At 57.6% G+C, this 19313-nt stretch overlaps 2 protein-coding genes across 8 annotated transcripts in view; one reads left to right on the forward strand and one right to left on the reverse strand.

Moving 5' to 3' along the window:
• PIK3CD (phosphatidylinositol-4,5-bisphosphate 3-kinase catalytic subunit delta) overlaps positions 1-16432 on the forward strand; it is a 48690-nt gene extending 32258 nt beyond the window's left edge. Inside the window, exons 2-23 of one of the 5 annotated variants that reach the window (XM_021684019.2) lie at positions 3022-3194; positions 5399-5627; positions 5718-5947; positions 6341-6520; positions 6766-6915; positions 7434-7523; positions 8614-8835; positions 9391-9487; positions 9577-9707; positions 10172-10222; positions 10291-10458; positions 10539-10660; positions 10799-10942; positions 11097-11196; positions 11343-11521; positions 11600-11712; positions 11898-11976; positions 12544-12711; positions 13316-13439; positions 13560-13705; positions 13849-13981; positions 14632-16432. In XM_021684019.2, the coding sequence (XP_021539694.1) occupies positions 3054-3194; positions 5399-5627; positions 5718-5947; positions 6341-6520; positions 6766-6915; positions 7434-7523; positions 8614-8835; positions 9391-9487; positions 9577-9707; positions 10172-10222; positions 10291-10458; positions 10539-10660; positions 10799-10942; positions 11097-11196; positions 11343-11521; positions 11600-11712; positions 11898-11976; positions 12544-12711; positions 13316-13439; positions 13560-13705; positions 13849-13981; positions 14632-14769 (3135 nt within the window). In that variant the 5' untranslated portion in view covers positions 3022-3053 and the 3' untranslated portion in view covers positions 14770-16432. The remainder of the gene's footprint in view (positions 1-3021; positions 3195-5398; positions 5628-5717; positions 5948-6340; positions 6521-6765; positions 6916-7433; positions 7524-8613; positions 8836-9390; positions 9488-9576; positions 9708-10171; positions 10223-10290; positions 10459-10538; positions 10661-10798; positions 10943-11096; positions 11197-11342; positions 11522-11599; positions 11713-11897; positions 11977-12543; positions 12712-13315; positions 13440-13559; positions 13706-13848; positions 13982-14631) is intronic. The other 4 variants (XM_021684020.2, XM_021684023.2, XM_021684021.2 and 1 more) reach the window with 4 other exon arrangements.
• CLSTN1 (calsyntenin 1) overlaps positions 16426-19313 on the reverse strand; it is a 78021-nt gene continuing 75133 nt past the window's right edge. For all 3 annotated transcript variants that reach the window (XM_044914380.1, XM_021684025.2, XM_021684024.2), the window contains 3 exons: positions 18957-19092; positions 18451-18635; positions 16426-18018 (listed from right to left, as the gene is read on the reverse strand). In XM_044914380.1, coding sequence (XP_044770315.1) covers positions 17821-18018; positions 18451-18635; positions 18957-19092 — 519 coding nt within the window. In that variant the 3' untranslated portion in view covers positions 16426-17820. The remainder of the gene's footprint in view (positions 18019-18450; positions 18636-18956; positions 19093-19313) is intronic.

Below are 19313 nucleotides of genomic sequence, written 5' to 3' on the forward strand. Positions count from 1 at the left end.
GATACTTTGCCAAAGCGGTTGTACCCGTTTGCATTCTTGGAGCAGTTCTAAAGTCCCTGGATTAGTTGGCATCTTTGTCCCATACATTGCAGAGTGATGAGTCTGAGCTTCATAGAGAGTTGGGGCTTGTGAGTAGCTGCACCTGGGTCCTGGGCCCGCAAAGAGAGAGAGGGTTCCTGCTTCCTCCTCTCGAATCTCTGGCATTTGATTGTGTGCTGCCAACACCATCCTGGGTCTTCCTTCCTTAGGCACGAGCTTTATACATGAAAGTATGTCCATGCATCCCAGGTGGGTAAGTGTAGTTGAAGGCTTCATTCCACAGCACGAAGGGGCAGAAGAGCAAGGGGGTGCATTTGTCTCAGGCACCGCCCCTTTGGCTGGAGTCCCAAGAGCTCATGCTACATGTGCTCATCTTGGCCTCAGGATCGAGTGGCCGAAGGTGCCCCTGACTTCCTGAGCGTGGCCAAAGCACATTTAGCATTGTAAGTGCGTTCTCGAGGATTCCTGCCTGCCCCCCCCCCTACATTCTGAATCAAAAGGAAAGCCTTTGGCCTGGCCATTCTCAGAAAGAGGAACCCAAAGTAGGATGTGGTTTTACAATCAGAGGAAGTGGATCCCAGCAGTGGTAACATGGTCACGCCAGCGTGATGCTCATGTCCTGCAGCTCCAGGCAGATTCTGCATCCAGCGCTTCTGCAAGGCTGAGGTCTGGGCCCTATTGGCAGAGCCCCCAAAAGAATATCTCTCATAAACTAAACAATCTCTTTCAACTATTTTTCGAAGTCATTTAAATCTACGAGAATGTGACCCTAGGGTAAGGGAACCTTTTTTGAAAGAATAAAAATCGTAAAACATAAAGGACAATATTTGACTACATCAGCATTACAAACTTTTCCTCACCAAAAAAAGGCACCATAAACAAAGTGAAAAGGTGACTTGGACCAAAAGAAGATATTTTCAACTCATTTAATCAACAGAGGAATTGAATCTAGAGTATATTTTTTAAAACCCTATAAACCAATAAGGAAAAGACAACCCCACAGGAAAAAAATGGGCAAAATTTATAAGCAGGCTATTTGCAGAAGATAAACATTTTATGGCTAATCAGGGAAATGCAAACTAAAATGACAAAAGAGCATTCCGTGCCCATCAGATTGGCAGAAATGAGTGAGTTGGACAATACCAAGCACTGATGGAGATGTGGCGAGTAAGCGGTGGACAACGCTAGCACCACTGCCTTACTTTAATAAAGCTCAGGATCTTGTTCTAGCTGTCCTAGGTATGGCTGTGACCCCACAGTTGCCCTGGACCCATGCGGTCCAGCGTGGCGGCCCCTTGCCACGTGTCTCTCTTGAGCACTGGACATGCGGGAGAGTGACTGAGGAATAACATTTTTAAGCAGTTTATTTCATTTTGATTCATTCAAATGTAAGAATGGATACTCAACTCGTTTCTTGGAAAACTTTTCAGTATATTTGGAGCAACTTGAGTCCGTGGCCCTCCTTTTTCATCTGTAAAGTGTACGACATTGACATATAGATGAGGTATTTCTGATGGAAATCTAGTACCCAAGCGGCAATGTGCTCCAAGTGAAAATGCACACCAGATTTCAAAGACTTCATGCCGTCCCAAAAGAATGTAAAATATCTCATTAGTAGTTTTGCTATGTTGATGGACATTTTGAAATGACTATATTTTGGATATATTGGGTTAAGCAAAATAGATGACTAAACTTAATTTTTATCTTTTTACTTCTTTTGAATGTGGCTACTGGCAACTTTGACATTATGCATGTGGTTCGCATTGTATTTCTTTGGACAACACTCATCCCCACTCTACATACACACAAAGTGAGGTGTGTAAGGATATACATTGTAGCATTGTTTGTAATAACCAAAGAGTGGAAACAAACCCTGAGGGTCATCAACAAGAGGAGGGGTAAATAAATTGTGGTTTATTGACACAGCGAAATAACTCAGGAGTTACATAGCTACATGTATCCCCTCGGATTAGCCTAAAGAACATAATGTGAATTGCAGGTTGCAGAAGACTCCCTATTCATGCGAAGTTTGAAAGCATGCAAAAATATTGGGAATTGTTTGTGAATACATATTAGTATAATCAAAGTATAAAAACATGCATGGAAATTATAAACAACCAGAATCCAGATGGTGGTAGCCTGGAGGAGGGGAGATACTCGAAAGACCTTTAATTGTGTCTATAGCATTTTGTTACTGAGGAGTGGGTATGACTGAGGGGGGTTTGGTATGATTGAACTATTTCAACAAATTGTTTGATGGCCAAAGCCATTTTTAAGCCACTTGATTTCTGGTTAGAAAGTTTCCAAGAGGGGTGCCTGAGTGGTTCAGTCAGTTAGGTGGCTGCCTTCGGCTCGGGTCATGATCCCGGGGTCCTGGGATAGAGCCCCACATCGGGCTCCCTGCTCGGTGGGGAGCCTGCTTCTCCCTCTCCCTCTGCCTCTCCCCCTGCTTGTGCTCTCTCTGTGTGTCAAATAAATAAAATATGAAAGAAAGAAAGAGAAAGAAAGAAAGAAAGAAAGAAAGAAAGAAAGAAAGAAAGAAAGAAAGAAAAAGAAAGAGAAAGAAAGAAAAAGTTTCCAAGAACTGCATCCTTTGGTCCTTCTCGAGTCCTGGGTTGTCTGACCAGCGACCCTGCCATCCCCTGCTTCTGGCCGCCAGCTGGTGGTCATGGAGGGGTCTCCCACGTGTATGTGTTCCTGAGAAAAAATGATTTGGAATGGGTCTGTTGGTGTCTTGAATTTGGGCCACTGTGGTGAGGGATGCAGGGTGTGATGAGAGGTGAGGTGGGGTCTGGGGGGCAATAAAGCCACCCCAGGCAGGATGAGGCCCAGAGGGAGGTGAGCCTCAGGTACCCGCGGGAGAGACTCCTTCTGGACCCTCCTGCCGCCAAAGGTCCTGACATTCTGCTTTCCAGAGGATCCATTCAAAGGATTCATCCAGCACACTTGGGAGGGCTCATTTTGCCTTTCCTTCCTTTTCAGGACAAGCAGGGTGTGAGAAGTGAAAGAGCAGGATGCCCCCTGGGGTTGACTGCCCCATGGAATTCTGGACCAAGGAGGAGAATCAGAGTGTGGCCGTTGACTTCCTGTTGCCCACCGGGGTCTATCTGAACTTCCCTGTGTCCCGGAATGCCAACCTCAGCACCATCAAGAAGGTACGATCCCGACCTTCGAGCTTGGAACTCAGAGGGAAAGACAGACAGACAGATGCTCAGGCTCAGATTTGAGATCCTATAAAACCAATTTCAAAAGATAAATAATATCTAAAATTTGTTTGCAAGCTTATAGTTAGAGCCCAGCTAGCATTTTGAATTCAGCTTCTCCCTTTATGGGGGCAGGATTACCCTCTCTAGATTCCAGTGGGAGCCTCGGGCTGTGGTTCCCATGGTGGCTTTTTCTTCTCTCCATGACTATGCTATCATTTCTGGAACTGATCCCCAGCCCTGGCCACTTAAAAGAGTCTTATCGGTCTTTTCTCTGTAGAGCTGTCATCATAGTAAACATCATCCTTGGAAATAGTTTTGGGTTCTGTTGAATAATTTTCAGGGTGGATTATTGAGTCAAAGGGTTAGACATCTGGAAAGTATTTGGCAGAGGGTGTCTTGTGATCTTGCAGCGGGCTTGTCCCACTTGCGAAGTGTGGGATTTAGTGGGTCATGCCAGAGGACAAGACCTCAGCTCAGAATTTTAAAAGCTTATACTTGGGAATGGAACAAAAAAAAAAAAGGAAAGAAGCAGTGGATCGTGGATCATCCTTGAGGTTTTGTTTTGCTTTTTTAGTCTCCCCTTTCTGGGAGATTTTTTTTTTAAATTAAATTTCTTCTTCTTTTTTGTTTTCCATTTCAAAAGTAATATGGACGCATTGATTGGGGAAAATAGGAAAAAGTAGAAGAAGGAAAAAAATCACCTGTGATCCAGCCCTTATGAGACAACCACAGTTAACACTTCGGGTGTTTCCTGTTTTCTATGGAGTGTTGTTTTTTGTGATAATTCTGATTATGAACTTTGAGATTTTTTTTTTTTCCTGAGTTAACATTATAACATCTTTTTCATGTGATTAACTCTATTTAAGGGTAATCTGATTTTCCTGAACCATACATGCATCCTACTACAATTCCAACAGAACAGAAATGCAAAACACATGGGTCCCTGCATACACCCCAATTTGCCTTCAGTTTCTTCATACTTTTCTTTATCCGAGAGGCCAGCTGGTAAATATTTGAGGCTTGGCTGACCATCTGGTATTTGTCGCAACCACTCAGCTCTGCCAGTGTGGGTCCAGAACAGCCTTAGACTCCATGTAAATGAGTGGGCATGGCTGTCTTCTAGCAACTTGGGAGTGGACCAGGTTTTGCCTGCAAACCCTAGTTCCTTTTGTCAAATCCCTGTCTCTGTTCATTATGATGTTTATTCGAGTTGTTTTTACAGAAATGGGCTTGAATTATATCTGCTGTTATATACCTTGGGGTTTTTTCCTACTTAGCATGTCTCTCGGAGCCTTCTGTGCCTGTTCATACAGGTATCCCTAGATTCTGGGTCATGCTCCCCATGCTATCCCTTTGTGCTGATGGACCATAATTATACATCCCTCATGGAAGAAGAATAGGACTATTCTTTTTTTTTTTTTTTTTTAAAGATTTTATTTATTTATTTGACAGAGAGAGAGATAGCGAGAGCAGGAACACAAGCAGGGGGAGTGGGAGAGGGAGAAGCAGGCCTCCCGCTGATCAGGGAGCCCGATGCGGGGCTCGATCCCAGGACCCTGGGATCATGACCTGAGCCGAAGGCAGACGCCCAGCGACTGAGCCACCCAGGCGCCCAGGACTATTCTTTTTTCTGTCTTCTCTGTGACTCAGTGGTGAACACCTTTGCAATAAAGCTTGACCATTAGATGGCTCTCCCAGGGGTCCCTGGGGACACCTTGCCCTGAGGGCACCCACTGACCGCCCTAGCTGAACACAGCCCATAGAGGGTTTGACAGCTGTCTCCGTGTGTTCAGCTTTTCTGAATTCGTTGCCAACATTCGGAAATCAGGGTGATGAACCCCAGAACGATTAGCTGGGGGGTGCCTGGAGGTCATGTCCGGCCGGCCGTCTCTCAAGGGTAACATACAGGGGAGACTGTGGACAGGCTTTTAGCCTATATCAGGCACCCTCCACAGAAGGGCAGCAACAGAGACTCCCGGGGTCCCATGTGGTCATCACTTAAGGGGTCAGAAGAGGACAGGGTTTGGGGATCTTGGCTTTGCCCTCTGGTCAGGGTCGTGCAGGGCTGACTGAGGCCAGCCCCAGCCACCTCGTGGCTGCCTGTGGCCCTGCTCGCCTCGGCTGGAGGGGCTGACCGGCCACTGTCCCCTCAGGTGTTGTGGCACCGAGCCCAGTATGAGCCACTCTTCCACATGCTCAGCGACCCCGAGGCCTATGTGTTCACCTGCGTCAACCAGACCGCAGAGCAGCAGGAACTGGAGGACGAGCAGCGGCGGCTCTGCGACATCCAGCCCTTCCTGCCAGTGCTGCGTCTGGTGGCCCGAGAGGGGGACAGGGTGAAGAAGCTGGTCAACTCGCAGATCAGCCTCCTCATCGGCAAAGGTGACCCGCGCGCGGGCGGGGCCTGCCCCGGCCCCCCGCCCCCGGCCCCCCCCGGCCCCCCCGCGCTGACCCAGCCTCCCCGCCTCTCAGGCCTCCATGAGTTCGACTCCCTGCATGACCCCGAAGTGAACGCCTTTCGCACCAAGATGCGCCAGTTCTGCGAGGAGGCGGCCGCCCGCCGGCAGCAGCTGGGCTGGGAGGCCTGGCTTCAGTACAGCTTCCCTCTGCAGCTGGAGCCCTCGGCCCGGAGCTGGGGGGCCGGCACCGTGCGGGTCCCCACCCGGGCCCTCCTGGTCAACGTCAAGTTTGAGGGCAGCGAGGTGAGCCCGTTGGCAGCGTGCGGGCTCCGGGGCCCACTAGGGGGCTGCTTCCCGTGAGGCTTCCCAGCCCTCCACCAGCACCCCAGATTCGCTCTCCTCCCAGGGGCACCAGGGGGGATTGGCGGGGCACCCATGCCTGTGAGGGGCTCGGGCAGACGTCCCACCAGGCAAGTTGGACAAGGCCGAATGACCCGATGGCCTTGGTCATGGGTCCATTCATTCATCCAATAACTATTTCCGGGGTGTTGGCTGTGTGCCTTCATCAGACTCTGCCTCACGTTCGGGGGACGGGGGGGGCGCTATTCCAGACAAATAGGCAGCGCCACCCTCTGCAACCCAGAATCCATGGGCCCTGCACAGGGGTGGAGGGCTGACCCTCCCTCCTCCCCCCAGGAGAGCTTCACCTTCCAGGTGTCCACCAAGGACGTGCCCCTGGCGCTGATGGCCTGTGCGCTCCGGAAGAAGGCCACCGTGTTCCGGCAGCCCCTGGTGGAGCAGCCCGAGGACTACACGCTGCAGGTGAACGGAAAGCACGAGTACCTGTATGGCAGCTACCCCCTGTGCCAGTTCCAGGTAAGGGGTGATGCTCCTGGGGCCTGCAGGGTGTAGGGAGCTGGGACTTTGGGGGTCCCCTTGCTCAGCTGCCCTCCCCAGGGGCACAAGGAGGGCTCCAACTTCAGGAAGTGGGTGAGGGCAGAAGGGTCAGCAGGAGAGGCCTGGAAGGCCTGGGACTGGCGGTGGTCAGCATCGGGGAGCCCCTTATCCGGACAAGGTTGGGGCTGCCCCATTGGCCACTCACTCTGCACCCCCCATCGCAGTACATCTGCAGCTGCCTGCACAGCGGGCTGACCCCCCACCTGACCATGGTGCACTCCTCGTCCATCCTGGCCATGCGGGACGAGCAGAGCGACCCTGCCCCCCAAGTCCAGAAACCACGCACCAAACCACCCCCCATTCCCATGAAGAAGGTGAGCCGGTGCCTTCCACCTCCCCTCCCCTCCATCCCTTCCTCCCCCTTGTCGGCCAACCCTAGAGCCCAGTGGCAACGCTGCGGGCTGGCAGTGGGTCCAGGGCCCCTGTCTCGTGCTCCTTGGTGGGTCAGTGTTGAGAGCTGGGCCTTGAGCTTGGCCCGCCACCACCACACCAGTGTGCAGGGGCAGCGGGTGATGTTTGAGCTTCCCGGGGCAGCTCCCAGGCCCGGCTCACGGGCTGCCCTTCTCATGTCCCTCCTGCCCCTGTACTGGAGAAAGAGACAGAACGCCATGCCCGGCAGAGCTCAGGGGTCCTGGGGCAGCTGCATGGCAGGTTTTCTGACAAAGCAGCTGGTATTGCGGGCGGGCACCTGAACCTTATCCCCAACCAGCAACACTCACCCCACCCACGAGTGGCCACGGGCCTTGCGAGGGGCCAGGGGCGCTAGCCACGGGAGCTCCCCTGGATTCCTCTGCTTTGACGGCCCTGCTTCTCCCCCTCCGGCCCGCCCCAGCCTTCTTCCCTGTCCCTGTGGTCCCTGGAGCAGCCTTTCCGCGTGGAGCTGATTCAGGGCAGCAAAGTGAATGCCGATGAGCGGATGAAGGTAGGGGGCTCCTGGGGGGAGGGGGGATGTTTTCTGCACAAACAAGGTGGCTGTGGTCTAGAGGGATGGCAGAGGAAGAAGGGGGGGGTCACATGAAAGCCACCTGACCACATTACCCAGCATCCCTGCCTGGAGTGGTTGTGAGCCGCTTCAAAACAGGAAGGGGGGAGGGGAGCTGGCTGGCCAGCCAGAGAGGCTAATTCGTGGAAACCAGGCCCAGTGAGTTCTGGGTATTTGACTCGGGTGGAAGTTGTGGGGCCAGGCCCAGTCCCAGGGATGTGGGAACTGCAGGGTCTGGGAGGTGACAAGTACGGGAGAGGAGCGGCTCTGGCTGGGCCCCGGGGCCTTGGGACTCCCAGGGGGCACTTGGGAGGCATGCCGCCTGGACCCCTGGGGTTTGGCCGCCTGGACCCCTGGGGGCCAAACCCGCTTCGCTTCGGGGCTGTTCCCACACCCCATCTCCCTCCATCCCCAGGACAGCTAGCGAGGTGCTTATTTCATTGTCCCATTTGCTGGATGTTACGCTTGGGTCCACAGAGGTCCAGTCTCTTTGTGGAGCACTTTTTGTCGGGGTGATTTCACAAGCAGGTGGGGCTGGGTTTCCCTGATGGCATCCTGGAGCCCTGGATGGAGGCAGCTTTCTGGCTGGGCCCTGAGGGCTGTCAAGGTGCAGTGGGAGGAGGCAGGGTAGGGGTGTTCAGGTGGCATGAAATCCTTGCCTGCTCACGGGGCTCATATGATTCTGAGCTGTGCGGGGAGCTCGTGGGTATCGGAGCATGAAGGGCCCCTGGAGTTCCCAAGCCCCAGTGGGGAAACTGAGGCCCCGAGCAGGGAAGCGACATGCCCTGGGGTCCCACAGAGTCGTGGGGAGCCCATGCATAGTGCCCATGGTGCCCTTCCCTTCACCCTGTGGCCCCTTGTCCCGCTCAAGCAGTCAGCCGCCCCCTTCGGCGCCACTTTCTTCCAAGTGGGAAGTGGGATTCAGACCCATGTGAAATAAGGGCGTTTCAGGAGCTTTGGGCCTTAGGTGGGTGGGAGAACCTCGGAGGGGTTCTCTGCCTCCTGGCACCAACACCCGCCCCTCCCCCAGCTGGTGGTGCAGGCTGGGCTCTTCCACGGCAACGAGACGCTGTGCAAGACGGTGTCCAGCTCGGAGGTGAGCGTGTGCTCGGAGCCCGTGTGGAAACAGCGGCTGGAGTTCGACATCAACATCTGCGACCTGCCTCGCATGGCCCGTCTCTGCTTTGCACTTTACGCCGTGATCGAGAAGGCCAAGAAGGCTCGCTCCACCAAGAAGAAGTCCAAGAAGGCGGTGGGTGGGGCTGGCTGGGAGGAGGCTGGGGCCAGGCCTCCGGGAGCCACTCGCCGCTCCTGGTCCACTCCCAGCAGGCATGCACCTCGGGGGTGGGGATGGGGGCGGCCCTCCCTCCCATCCTGGCCACCATCCCTGCCACGTGACGGCTCTGGGTCCCAGGGCTGGTGAGCAGGGTGACTTGGAGGCACCTGGGAACCTGGAGGCCGCTCTCTGGGGTGGAAGGACAAGAACGCTGTCGTCACAGGGAGCAGGGTGTCCTGAGTCAGCAGCCAGCGGGGAAGGAATGGGGGGTGGGCCCTGAGTCACCAGGCCCAGGATGTGACCGGCCACTGAGCCACGCCGACTTACCCCACAGCCGAGGTGGGCCAGCCTTCTCGGGCCGGTGTGGTTGGTTTGGGGGTTTCTCAAGAAGCCGGCAGTAGGGATGCCTCTGGGAGCAGAAGGGAGCCGAGAGGTGGTGACCTTGCTGCCTTCCTCGCAGGGAGTCTGGGTGAGGGCAGGGAAGCTTGGCTCTGCCGCCGCTGGCCCTGACTTGCCCGTGCTCTTTCCCAGGACTGCCCCATCGCCTGGGCCAACCTCATGCTGTTCGACTACAAGGACCAGCTCAAGACCGGGGAATGCTGCCTGTATATGTGGCCGTCCGTCCCAGGTGCGCCCGGGCGGAAGGGAGAGGCGCAGGGGAGCGGGCTCCCGGATGGTGGCGTTCCCCGGGCAACTCCCGTCTGTCCCTGTGTCCAGACGAGAAAGGGGAGCTGCTGAACCCCACGGGAACAGTGCGGAGTAACCCCAACACGGAGAGCGCTGCGGCCCTCGTCATCTGCCTCCCTGAGGTGGCCCCCTACCCTGTGTACTACCCCACCCTGGACAAGGTCAGCCCCCTCGCCGTCCAGGGTCTGGGATGGTCCAGAGGCTGTGGGACTAAAGATGACTGTTCTTGACCCTGCCTCTGGGGTTCCCCGCGCCCACCTCCTGAGTTGCCCAGGGATGGGGCTTGGTCACCCACGCAGTCGGGGACTTCCTTAACTCTCTAGAACCCTCATGCGCTCTAGAGGAGTGGTTCTTGGTCAGGACCACGTGGCTCCCCAGGGGACTTGGGGCAATGTCCAGAGACACTTTTGGTTGTCGTAGCTGGTGGGAGAGATGCTCCTGGCATCTGTGGGGTGGAGGCGGGGATGCTGTGCACAGGACAGCCTTCACCGCTGAGAGTCGCAGGCCCCCAAGGTCAGGGGTGCCGAGGGGTTGACGCCCTCCCCCTTCCCCCGCCGGCCCCGGGGCCCTGCCAGGGCTGGCCCAGGGTCCGGGGTCTCCGCTGAGATGGGGCCACTCATTGCAGATTCTGGAGCTGGGGCGGCACGGGGAGCACGGGCGCTTCAGTGAGGAGGAGGTGAGCCGGGGCCCGGGGCTGGCGGGGCGCCAGGCTGGGCCGCAGCTCACCCTGCCTGCACCCCTCAGCAGCTACAGCTGCGGGAAATCCTGGAGCGGCGGGGCTCCGGGGAGCTGTACGAGCACGAGAAGGACCTGGTGTGGAAGATGCGGCACGAGGTCCAGGAGCGCTTCCCCGAGGCGCTGGCCCGCCTGCTGCTGGTCACCAAGTGGAACAAGCACGAGGATGTGGCCCAGGTGGGGGGCAGGGGAGGGGTGGGGGAAGGGGGGCAGGGCCTCCTGCCCGGCCCCGCACCTTGACCACCGGCTCCCCCCAGATGCTCTACCTGCTGTGCTCCTGGCCCGAGCTGCCCGTCCTGAGCGCCCTGGAGCTGCTGGACTTCAGCTTCCCCGACCGCCACGTGGGCTCCTTCGCCATCAAGTCTCTGCGGAAGCTGACGTGAGGCCCCCCGGGGCTCCCTGCTCCTCGGGAGGGCGGTTTGGTCCCCATTACCCCCGGAAGGTGGAGCCCGTGCCCGGTGAGGACTGGACCTTGCCTGGGGTCTGCTCAGGTGAGGCCGGCCTCCCTTCTCCGCAGGGACGATGAGCTTTTCCAGTACCTGCTGCAGCTGGTGCAGGTGCTCAAGTACGAATCCTACCTCGACTGCGAGCTGACCAAGTTCCTGCTGGACCGGGCCCTGGCCAACCGCAAGATCGGCCACTTCCTCTTCTGGCACCTCCGGTAGTGGACCCACCGGGGCCTCTGCATCTCCCCGAGGGCCCTGGGGAGGAGGGGCCCCTGGCCCACTGGCCTCCCGTTCCTGCCGGCCTCGGGGGTGTGGCCCTGCCAGGCGCGAGGCTCAGCCGTCCTCCCCTCCCTCCCTCCGTCCGTCCAGCTCCGAGATGCACGTGCCCTCCGTGGCTCTGCGCTTTGGCCTCATCATGGAAGCTTACTGCCGGGGCAGCACCCACCACATGAAGGTGCTGATGAAGCAGGTGAGGCTCGGGCCCTGAGTCCCTGCCCCGGGCCAGGCTCTGTCTGAGGGGGTCGGGCCCTTTGGAGCCCCTGGGGCGGGGCCGAGGCCCAGAGCCTGCCCCTCCTGGCCTCCCAGCCCACCCCACCGGCCCATGCTCCCTGCCAGGGGGAGGCATTGAGCAAGCTGAAGGCCCTGAGTGACTTCGTCAAAGTGAGCTCCCAGAAGACCACCAAGCCCCAGACCAAGGAGCTGATGCACCTGTGCATACGCCAGGAGACCTACCTGGAGGCCCTCTCCAACCTGCAGTCCCCGCTGGACCCCAGCACGCTGCTGGCTGAAGTCTGGTGAGCCCCGAGCCCCCGGCACCTCCTCCCGCCCTGCTGAGCCCCGCCCCCCACCGCTGACTGCTTTCTGGCCCGCAGCGTGGAGCAGTGCACCTTCATGGACTCCAAGATGAAGCCCCTGTGGGTGATGTACAGCAACGAGGAGGCGGGCAGTGACGGCAGTGTGGGCATCATCTTTAAGAACGGGGACGGTGAGCAGGCTGGGCCCCGGGCAGAGTGCCGCGGAGGCCTTGGCCCCCGACCCATGCTGCGCTGGGTGGGGGGATGGGGAGGGCGGCCTGAAGATGGGGTCCCGGGGCTCCGGGGCCTGGGCCTGGCTGGGAGTGGAGAGCCCACCAGAAGCTCGTGCTTTTCCTTCCGGGGGGCGGCTGCCCAGACCTCCGCCAGGACATGCTGACTCTGCAGATGATCCAGCTCATGGATGTTCTGTGGAAGCAGGAGGGACTGGACCTGAGGTGAGAGACCCTCCTGTAATCCGCTTGTTCTCGCTGCAGGCCTAGGACCCTGTCCCTTTGGAGGAGTCCTCTGTCAGAGCCAACACTGCCACCTCCGTTGGAAAAGGGGTTGTTCTAAGAAGAGCAGAGACCAGTTTAAAATTAGGGCCAAGGGAGGCGATGTGGGGCCACAGAATGTGAGGGTGGAGAGGCCAGGCCTGGCCCTCGGCATCTGTCTCGCTCCATTGTTTCCTTCGCCCCACGCATCCCTGGCCTCCTGCCCCATCTTGGGAAGCGGTGGCATCTTCTTCCAGGCCACCTGGATTTCTCTCTGAGCAAACATGAGCTCGGCCAAAGTGCCTCTGTTCCTTCTGTGCAGCTTGGGTGCAGGTCCTGACCTCTCCAAGGAGTCTTCCCCCCAGAGTTCCAGGCGTCACGGACCCCTCCCAGCGCCTCTCCCCTCCCTTGCAGCATCTCCTGGGGCTGTTTTGGCTGTCTTGAACCCCTCTGGGTGGGGCGGAGTGTCAGGCCACCCCAGGGACAGCCCATGACCTCAGCATTTCCTTGCACCTCCTCCCCTCTGGCTAGGATGACCCCCTATGGCTGCCTCTCCACGGGGGACCGCACAGGCCTCATCGAGGTGGTGCTTCACTCAGACACCATCGCCAACATCCAGCTCAACAAGAGCAACATGGCGGCCACAGCGGCCTTCAACAAGGATGCCCTGCTCAACTGGCTCAAGTCCAAGAACCCTGGGTAGGTTCTGGGCCCGGGGACGGATGCCCTCTCCTTTCCAAGAGTCAAAGGTTTAGGAGTCAAAGGTGAGGGGCAGGGCCCGTGACAGTCTCCACGGCTTCTTGGCTCAGCCGGGGACCAGGTCTGCTCTGTTGGGGCAGGGTGGGTCTCCATGAGCCCAGGGGTCGGTTCCCCGTGTCGCTATGTAGCGACCACTCTCAGCTTAGGGATGTAAAACCACCACCAGGTATTATAGGCTCACAAACCTGCAGCTTGAGCTGGCTGAGCTAAGTGGTTCCCTGGCCTGGAACCACTCATGCCACTGTTCGCCGCTGGTGCCTTGACCGGCCGGGTGGGCCCCGGTCACGTGTCTCCACGTGGCCTCCCCTCTGCAAGTAGACCGGCCTTGGCTTCCTGAACCGGCCTGGCAACAGGTTAGATTCGAGAGCTGCCAGGTGTCTTAAGGCCGACGCTGTGGGATGAGCCCAACACCGCTTCCTCCCTGTCCCACTGGTCCTAAGGCCAGATTCAAGGGGAGGGGACACAGACCCCACCTCTTCGTAGAAGTTGCTAGGAAATGCGTGCCCACCGTTTTGAGTCCCCCTTCCCACCAACACACACACAGGGAGGCCTTGGATCGAGCCATCGAGGAGTTTACCCTCTCTTGCGCCGGCTACTGCGTGGCCACTTACGTGCTGGGCATCGGTGATCGGCACAGCGACAACATCATGATCCGCGAGAATGGGCAGGTAGGGCAGAGCCGGCTGCCAGGTGGGCTGCACCCTCCCGGCTTTCTCTCTCCCACCCAGCGCCCCCTTCCCCGACCGGGGCACTCTCCTCTCTGACCGCTTCTCCCTCCCTCTTCTTAGCTGTTCCACATTGATTTTGGCCACTTTCTGGGGAATTTCAAGACCAAGTTTGGAATCAACCGTGAGCGAGTCCCGTTCATCCTCACGTATGACTTTGTGCACGTGATCCAGCAGGGGAAAACGAATAACAGTGAGAAGTTTGAAAGGTGAGGGTGCTCAGGGTCCCGGGCCGGGCTCAGGGTCGGGTCCTTTAGGAGGAGGGGCTGGGGGCCCTTTCTGGGGCAAGAGCAGGGTGGGAATGGCTGGGAGGAGCCAGAGCCCCACCTGCCACGTCCCTCTGGCCCCGCAGATTCCGGGGTTACTGTGAGCGAGCCTACACCATCCTGCGGCGTCACGGGCTGCTCTTCCTTCACCTCTTCGCCCTGATGCGGGCCGCTGGCCTGCCGGAGCTCAGCTGCTCTAAAGACACCCAGTATCTCAAGGTAAATGCCAGGGTAGGGCCCAGCCGGGCAGACCCGGTAGCCCCCAAGTCCCCGAGGCCCGCCTCTGAGCACTGTGGACCCCACAGGGCACTCCCGGTGGGGGTTCCTCATGCCGCCCGCGACCCAGCCGGGGGTCAGCCTCGGTCCATGGCAGATGTGCGGGGACCTCCCCTGGCCCGCCCTCCCATCCTCCGCAGGCTGCCGTGGTTCCACTCGAACAAGAGGGCGCGATTAGATACATTCCGTCCTCATTTAAAAATGCTTTTCCTTCCTGTGTTTCAGTGTGGGAGAAGCTGGGGGGTCGGGAGGGTGGTCGGCCACGAGCCCCTCTGTGGTGCCTGGTTCATGCACAACGACGCTGCCCCCTCCTCCGCTCCCCCTGTGCAGAAGGTGAGGCCACCTGTCCACCCCTGCGACTTTGGGGGCCCACGGCTTCCTGGCTGGAGCTGGCATCTTACTTGGAGGGTGGGTCAGGAGACCCATCTCGGTTTGGGATCAGAAGAGAGAGCTTTTCCCAGGGCAGACGTTGGTGGCTGTCTCCTGATTCCCTTCCTGCGAGTCTTTCAGGAGGGAATTTACAGTATTCGGGGTGGGGTGGGGGTTGCCCCCCCCCTCGGGTCGAGCTCACTGCTTTGATGGTTTTACCCCAGGACTCTCTGGCGTTGGGGAAGACTGAGGAGGAGGCTCTAAAGCACTTCCGAGTGAAGTTTAACGAAGCCCTCCGGGAGAGCTGGAAGACCAAAGTGAACTGGCTGGCCCACAATGTGTCCAAAGATAACAGGCAATAGCCGCCCGCGAACCACCCACCGGGCACCCTCAGCTGTCCTGTGGGGCCGAAGAGCCTGAACGGCACCCCGTGGGCAAGCGCCTACACATTGCCTTTTGTTTACACTGGTTATTTATTTATGACTTGAAATGTTTCAGGAGCTAAACAGCCATAAATGGAAATGCATCCTTTGTACAGGGGAGGGGCGCCATCCTCCCGCGCCCCTGAGCCGAGCCTCAGGCTCTGAGGAGGAGACGCTGGGAGTCGGACACCTCCGAGGCCGCATCTTGCTAAGGACCGTCAGTCACCCCGAGTCTTCCAGCTGGTGAATCAGGACCCAGCAAAGACTGCTCTCTCCCCACTGCCGGGAAGCCTGCCTTCTTCCCGGGCTCCCGCCGGGCCGCACAGGGCTTGGCGCCTGGCGATCACCCTGGTGACAGGGTGCCCACGACTCCGTTCCCCCCTCCACCTTTGTGCTCTCCACTGACTGAGCACTGGGCAGCTCCCAGGGGAAGCCTGGGTACCCTCTAGATTCAGGGATGCTTGCTTTCCACTTTTAAAGTGACTCGGGTACGGGACTGCTCCCATCTCTCTGCTGTAAAGCAATTTTGTTTGTGGGTAGGAAAGAAAACAGCCAAACTACTCACTGAACCTCGATGGCTCAGAATGGTCTCAGCCCCAGAAAGTATAATATACGCTGATCCTCAAGACATTAAAAAGATTGGAGCTTGATTGAGCTCAACCATGGATCAAGGCGAATGCAGGTCAGAATACTCGGTTGCAATTATCTGAATCCGGCCTCGTAAAGCAGGCTTTGAGGACAGAGGACTTGCTCTTCAGACTCGCCCCTTTAACCTGCTGTGGGTGAGCAATCAGGTATCAGAAATGTGAGGTTGGTCTGTGGTGGAATGTTTTTCTCTGACGGTACTTGGCTTGAAGCAGTTCAGGCTTCTCCTTCAGTGGACCTGAAGAGCTCTAGCAATGCCAGGTTCCTGGGCCCCTCCCGGCCATCTGAGGCCGACTCCGGAGACGGGGCTAGGAATCTGGGCTTCTTGAAGCCCATGGGTGAGCCTGACGTGTTAGCAGCCGCCTTGGGCCCCACCCAGCTCACTACTGGTCTCTCAATCTCTCAAAGGCCTCGCAAGGCCTGGCAGAGCCGGGAGCGGCTGCCCTCTGTGCAGGTGCGTGGGTTTAAAAAAAAGAAGCCAGGTGCCGACCTTCTTTGGTTAGAGGCACAGTCCGTGAGCAGGGAGTACCGGCCACAGACCACCACTGACCACACCCTTGTCCCCAACTAAGTGCTGAATTCATTCGCCCCACCTCGCTGGTTTGGCAATAGGAAGAGCCGAGTGTATGTCTCTATGTTGTGTTATTTATTTAAATGAGTCTATGTGCTTCCTGGCGTTCTGGTTCGGGTACACGGCCTGTGCACCTGCCGAGAAAGAATTTTTTTTTTTTTTTTGGTCTTTTAACATTTCTGTACGGGGAAGGTGAGTTCAACACTTAACCCATGGGGGCTGAAGACCCGCACTCTGTGAAGCCTTGACAGGAGAGGTAAAAGCATACTAAAAGAAAGAAAAGCCTTTTTATGTTGTGTTCTCAGGTCAAAAAAACCCACAAAAAACAAAGGGGATGCAGGATTCCAACAAAACCGGGCCCAAAGCTGACACACTGCCGCTGGGGTTAGAACCAGCACTTTATTGTCGTGTATACACGTTCTGGCCTCATCAGTACACACATCCGGAGAGCGGCCCACGCGAAGCCCGCATCAGCCTCCACCATCGTCTACACGGGGCGGCTAGAGCAACAGGACACAGAGGACGGCCACACACGACGCAGGACAGCCGCAGTGTCCTCGCGACTAGCAGTCATGATCACAGAACAGGATTCAAATGATTTTCCCCCAGTTTTAGAAATCTAAAATTTTACATGTAAATTAAAAACAAAGTGCCACAGGGGTTTTAGCTCAGGACGTGTCCTCTCCTTTTCCTCCCCCACCAGGCCGAGCAGCGGGGCTCCCCACTCCTGGGGAGGGGGCTTACCTCTGGGGCTGTTGGGGGGGAAGCTAGCACTTTGCCTTCTGGCCACAGGGCGTCCTTGCAGTGCGTCTGTCCTCGGACGTTCCGAGTACGGGCCACTCAGGCCTTTTCTGTCTCCAACCAAGTGGCCAGACGCTTTGCACCGTCCGTACGCACACTCACCAGCAGGGCAACGGACATCTAGTAGGTATGAACCCAAGGCTGCGCACGAGGAGTCCAGCTTCCTGCGCAAGGAGCTGCCGGTCATCGGAGGAGTGTGTGAAAGAGGCCAGGGACCCCGGCATGCCCACCCCTCTGCCAGATCAGAAATGGGTAGAATCCCAAAGGAAAGGCCTGGCCGTTTCCCAGCCTCCAGAGAGGGGTCCCGATCTGGTGCCCTCCTGTGGAGCTCGGGTGGGAGCGCAAGTCCATTCCCCCTCACTGCCTGGCCACCCACCGAGGGGTGCACCCAGCAAGGCCCGAGCAGGGCAGGTCCCTCTCCTCTCAGGGTGGGGGTGAGGCAGGAGCCCGCGGGGTCTCTCTTGTACTGTGTTTCAGGCTTCACTTTGCATATGCCAGTCCCGGCTCACACTAGCATGGAGGACACGAGGAATCGCAATTTATTTACAAAATATTAAAAAGTCAGTTCATCATCTACATATTAACCCCCCTTCTGCCATTTTATACATGCACTAGTTTGGAAAAAATAAAAACTTTAAAAAAAAAGAAGAAAAAAACGGATTACGAGGTGGGAGTGAGCGATTTTAACCCTTGGTCGAGTCCGGTCACTGCAGCTTTTCTGGAGGCGCGAGGGGGCCGCGCAGAGCGAGCCGTGGACAGCGTGCGTCAGCTCCTCACATAACTTAAGAGCGGTCTGGGTGGAGGGCAGGGGGCCTACACACCAAGCACAGGCGGATGGTCAGCGACGGGGAGGGTCTGCAGACCTACTGGCCAGAATGACTTTGTACACCGTGGACCCTTGGGCCTGGGAGGACAGATGGCAGCAGAGTCTCTTGAAGCAGAAAGGGAGGTGGTGGAGGGAGCGGCCTCGCGGCTCAGTAGCTGAGGGTCGAGTCGTCCCACTCCAGCTGCTGCTGCCTGTTCACGTTCTGCTGGTCTCCGTGCTCCCCCTCCTCCTCCTCGCTGCTTTCCGACTCGGCACTGGTGATGTCATCCTCCTCCTCCCCATCCTCGCTCTCCTCCTCCTCTTCCTCTTCCTCCTCCTCCTCGCTGCTGTGCTGGTCCTCGTACGTCTGACAAAGAGACGGCATGTGAACCGAGCCCCCGGGCCCCGCCTCTGCACACGAGCCGAACTTGCACAGCTGTTCACCCTCCGGGAGCCGCGGAGAAAGGAACCCCCCGCGTCACATTCCACGTCGAGGGCGGGCTGGACCACGCTGGAAGTCACCTCATCCCAGACGGGAGGGAAAACGCAGCTCTAGTCGCTTCCCACGGGGTCTGTCACGTGCGGTGGCATGAGCTAGGATAAGGCCTCTCTGGGCCCTCAGTGTGTCCACCTGAGGAGCGGGGACACCTGCACCTCACCAACTTGTCATGTGGATCATGTGACATCTAAGCCACATAAACGTGGACGTGCCACCGCCATGTGGCTTCTCTGGGGCACGCGTCGCTCTGGCCCTGGCCTGCAGTGGTTTTCAGTTGCGGGGTCGCCTGTCAGCACCTACCTCCATGGGGTTTACAGTGATGGTCAAGGCAGAGTCGTCCCAATCCATCTCGTTCTCCTTCCCGGCGTCCTGGTCCCGCATGGTTCGCTGGTGAGCAACCCGGATCCGGAACACGCCCAGGATGATCATGAAGACCAGGAAGCTAACGCACACCACAATCACCACCGTGGCAGTGCTGGGGACAACTGTGATCAAGGGGAGAGGTGGCGGTGAGGCTGGTGCCCGCCCCAGGTCGTGCCCGCGACCCCCCCGCCCCACGCACACAGGGCTGCTCCGTCTGACCCCAGAGAAAGGAAGAGATGTAAGGAGAGTCTGAGCACAGGTTTCGAGCCCTGGGCTGGCCCCTTTCTGCCCTGCTGTGCTTCCATCCCTCGCGGATGGTGCAGAATCACAGAGCCCAGTCAGCTAGGGCTGCTCGGACCGGGGGGCCGGGCTCCCAGCAGCACGCGGGAGGATGTACCCCCTAGACCTGACCCAGACGGCCCTGCTTCTGCCCACAGTCCTACCTGCAAAGGGGTGGGGGCTGGCCAGGTTGTGACCCGAGAGGTCGACGAAGGCATGGTGCTCTGGGTAGACGAACTGGGGCTGCGCTGCCATGTGGCTGGCGTGCTCCATGGGGCTGGCTGCGTGGATGACGTTCACCTGCAGCAGAGACACACACAGCAGCCTGAATGTGGCCCAGGGACGGAAATGCAGTTCAGAAGCTACCGGGACTAGCGCGACTCAAAGGGATCCCTGGACCAGCACTGCTGAGCAGATGAGAATAGAGAAAAAATCAAGGGTTAGCTCTCAGAAACCATCATTAACTGCCTGATGCTGTCACCCATCCCAGAAATAGAGCGCTGTTCTAATAATTCCCTTTC

The sequence above is a fragment of the Neomonachus schauinslandi genome, chromosome 4, assembly GCF_002201575.2.
Source record: "Neomonachus schauinslandi chromosome 4, ASM220157v2, whole genome shotgun sequence".
Taxonomy (NCBI): domain Eukaryota; kingdom Metazoa; phylum Chordata; class Mammalia; order Carnivora; family Phocidae; genus Neomonachus; species Neomonachus schauinslandi.